Here is a 3,552-nt window from a genome sequence, read left to right as displayed (position 1 = left end):
GCGTATTCTGTCTCTTCTCATTGTCTGGTTTCAGGCAACAATCCACACTGCACTCAACAAGCCCGGGCATGTCCAGTCCCAGGTCTTCATGGGCTGCCACCTGTCTGCAGGGTTCTACACTTAACTCAGCAGTTGGGTCCTCTGCCATAAAAGTCCAAAAGTCATATCCTTGTTGATGATATGAAAAATGTGGGAATTTTGAGAACCCTTCACACTTCACTATCAGAAGAATTAAGCTTCAGTCGGAAGTTAAACAAGTGAAAAGCAGAAAATTCCTCACAATTAAAGAAAGTATCAAGAAACCAGTGTCTTTCAAAGCTCCCTGTGTGAAGGGAGTTCACAGGTGACAGTGGAAACAGATTACAAATGTCGATAAAGCTCCACTAGATGGGGTTTTTTCTCAAATTCATTCTTGCGATATGGGCATTTATTGCCTATCCCTAGTTACGCAGGATTACACAGAATATACAACATAAGAAGGGGTCATTCGTTCCCCATGTCCTTGAATAGGTGATGGTGGTGAACTTCTTCGTGACCTGCTTGTGGTGAAGGTACTCCCATTGTGCTGTTAGGTATAGAGCTCCTGGATTTTGACCCAGCAACGATGAAGGAACTAAAAGATAAGATAGTTGCAAAGCCATTCGTTTATTATATTTATGTTTTCCTTTGACATAGATTCACTTCTTTACTGTTTTATTTCCCTTCCCAGAAGGAAAAAAACACTAAAAACTAGGAAATAAGACTACTGGTCCCAATTGGGGTTTTTTTTCCTTCTGGGTTGGTGGAGTTTTAATTTGATCCCTTTGTTTGTTCCTAGCCGGACAAATGATAGCATCAGGAAAAGCACGAGAGTGAATGCGGTTTTCCCCCAAGTCTAAGCACATGGAGCTTGGGCTCAAGTAATAAAACAAACAAAAAATACGCCTTCATACATTCCCATCTTAAAGTTTAAGCTTGGGGCTGCGCGCCAAAACAGTTCATCAGTTTGGAAAACCCCTAGTTTTAATCATTTAATTTAGGCGCTGTGAGGTACGCTGTGGTGGGGGGACAGAAAATGCTGGAAAAACTCAGCGGGTCTGACACCATCTGTGGGGAGAAAAACAGAGTTAACGTTTCGAGTCTGCATGACCCTTCTTCAGAGCTCCGAGCGCTTTTACACTGGAGGGGAATTTGTTGGAGATGCAGCAATCTGGCATTGCCTCTTCACCAGACTGGGGCGGAATAGTGTGATCACTTCACTAACCCTTGAATGATGCGACATAGTTAACTGTTTTAAGATTTGATGGTTGTGATCTGATTGGGAGAGGAGGGGAGGGGGGTCTTAATTCTGTCTGTCTGACTTGATGCTCAGGGCGGCGATTATCCGACGCTAGGGACATAACTTTCCGGTTTAGTTCGGAAACAGGAATTGTTTTCAATCCTGAAACATTCCATAGTCGGTCAATCCCCAGTACGTGCTCCTGGGCACCTACAGTACACTAACCAGTAAGTCCCGGTGATTTGTTTATATTCTCCTCTGAAGAGGAAGGGACAAAAGAGAACAATTTATTTATTAGTGACTTTGGGAATGTATTAAGGAGGACCTTGATCCTGCTGGTCAGTGATCTCTGCAAGGTGAACACTTGATTAATGAAAGGGAAATCGAATGTATACTGCACTTGACAATTAAATATAGTCACGTTTGAAAGTTATTCACAGAGTCTTTCATTTTCTGATTGGAGGGTTGCCACTTGCGTTCAGCTCAATATCTTTCCTTATACGTTTGTCCGTGCGAAAATGTGACGTATCTGAAAGGGAAAGTTCCACGCCTTTCGAAGGGGGGCGGAGGGGAGGTGGCCTGATCTGAGGGTTTATAAATGAGCTCTTTTCACAAGGCAGCACAAAGTACACACACCATTCACCAAAATGAACTGCAGTGCTGGACTGACCGCTGCACACAGCAGCTCGCCGCTGAAGCCTGGTTTCTTCTTACAACCTGCCTGGGACCTGGTGCGGAGCAAACAAGATTGGATGAAGTCGCCTTTCTTCCCAGTCATCTTCTCCTTTGGAGTCTACATGTTTTTCTGCCTGCCTTTCATCGCCCTGGACTTGCTGGCGACCAGGGTCTCTTTCCTGAAGAGGCACAAGATCCAGGTCCAGAACAACCCGAGCCTGAGAACAATGGTATGCTGCGTGGGGCGGACCCTGTACAACCACCTGGTCTACATCTTCCCCTTGACGGTGGCCAACTGGTACTGGCGGCCGGTCCTCTTCCCGGACTCAGCCCCCGAGTTCCCCGGGGTCCTGCTGGACATTGTCGCCTGCCTGCTTCTCTTCGACTTCCAGTACTTCGTGTGGCACCTGCTCCATCACAAGGTGCCTTGGCTCTACCGGACCTTCCACAAAGTTCATCACAAGTACACGGCCACTTTCGCCCTGACCACCGAGCACTCGGGAGCATGGGAAACCCTCTCCCTGGGCTTCTTCGCCGCCGTGAACCCGGCCATCCTGCGCTGCCACCCCTTCACCAAGCTGCTGTTCTTCATCTGCAACATCTGGCTCTCGGTGGAGGACCACTCGGGCTACGACTTCCCCTGGTCGACACACAGGCTGGTGCCTTTCGGCCTGTACGGGGGGGCTCCTCACCACGACCTACATCACATGAAGTTTAAAACCAACTATGCCCCTTACTTTACCCACTGGGACAAGCTCCTGGGCACCTACAGTACACTAACCAGTAAGTCCCGGTGATTTGTTTATATTCTCCTCTGACGGGGAAGGGACAAAAGAGAACAATTTATTTATTAGTGACTTTGGGAATGTATTAAGGAGGATTTTGATCCTGCTGGTCAGTGATCTCTGCAAGATGAACACTTCTTTTAAGGACTTTGTACGGTTTTTTTATGCAAAGCACTTTAGTCGCATGATGATCTTTATTTTTGTTATGGAAAATGTTACATCACTTTGTTACTGTTATTAAACTTCTGTGTTTATGAATAATATATGACAATAGAATTTTATGCATTTAATATATTTGAATAAAATTTGGACATCTTTTGAATATAATTGCATTGGTGTGGTGTTTGAAGGTAAAGGTGACTTAAAATTCGGGGGCTCCACGCACCCACAGCACATTCAGCCCTTTCTGGATATTGAGGGCTATACAGCATTCAAGGAGAATGGGAAGCTAGGTAAAGATGGAGGGGTAGCACCGATAATCAAAGAGGCATTTGTGTAATAGCTAGAGATGACCTTGGTTCAGGAGATTAGGATGTTGAATGGGTTTGTGTGGGGATGAGGAATAGTAGGGGAAAGTAGTCACTAGTAAGAGTGGTCTACAGGCCCCCTAACAGTAACCACAATGTAGGACAAGGTACACAAGAATAACCTCTGAAGAAGGGTCATAAGGACTCGAAACGTTAACTCTGTTTCTCCACAGATGCTGCTAGACCTGCCGAGTTTTTCCAGCATTTTCTGTTTTTGTTTCAGATTTCCAGCATCCTCAGCATTTTGCTTTTATGCAAGAATAAATGTTGGGTGCTTGTGATAAAGGGACAGCAATAATCATGGGCA

At 45.5% G+C, this 3,552-nt stretch overlaps 1 protein-coding gene across 1 annotated transcript; it reads left to right on the top strand.

Moving 5' to 3' along the window:
- Positions 1–1,866: 1,866 nt before the first annotated feature.
- Positions 1,867–2,917, top strand: ch25h (cholesterol 25-hydroxylase). The gene has a single exon (XM_078565971.1). It carries the CDS (start codon positions 1,906–1,908, stop codon positions 2,728–2,730), a length of 825 nt encoding a protein of 274 aa, XP_078422097.1. The 5' UTR covers positions 1,867–1,905; the 3' UTR covers positions 2,731–2,917.
- Positions 2,918–3,552: the final 635 nt, after the last annotated feature.

This window comes from Cetorhinus maximus, chromosome 20 (genome assembly GCF_964194155.1).
Source record: "Cetorhinus maximus chromosome 20, sCetMax3.hap1.1, whole genome shotgun sequence".
Classification (NCBI taxonomy): domain Eukaryota; kingdom Metazoa; phylum Chordata; class Chondrichthyes; order Lamniformes; family Cetorhinidae; genus Cetorhinus; species Cetorhinus maximus.
Note: the sequence above shows the minus strand (reverse complement) of the source record. Positions and strands in the feature narration are given on the sequence as shown.

Coding starts and splice junctions, on each gene's coding strand:
- ch25h (XM_078565971.1), top strand. CDS start 1,906: ATGAACTGCAGTGCTGGACTGACCGCTGCACACAGCAGCTCGCCGCTG.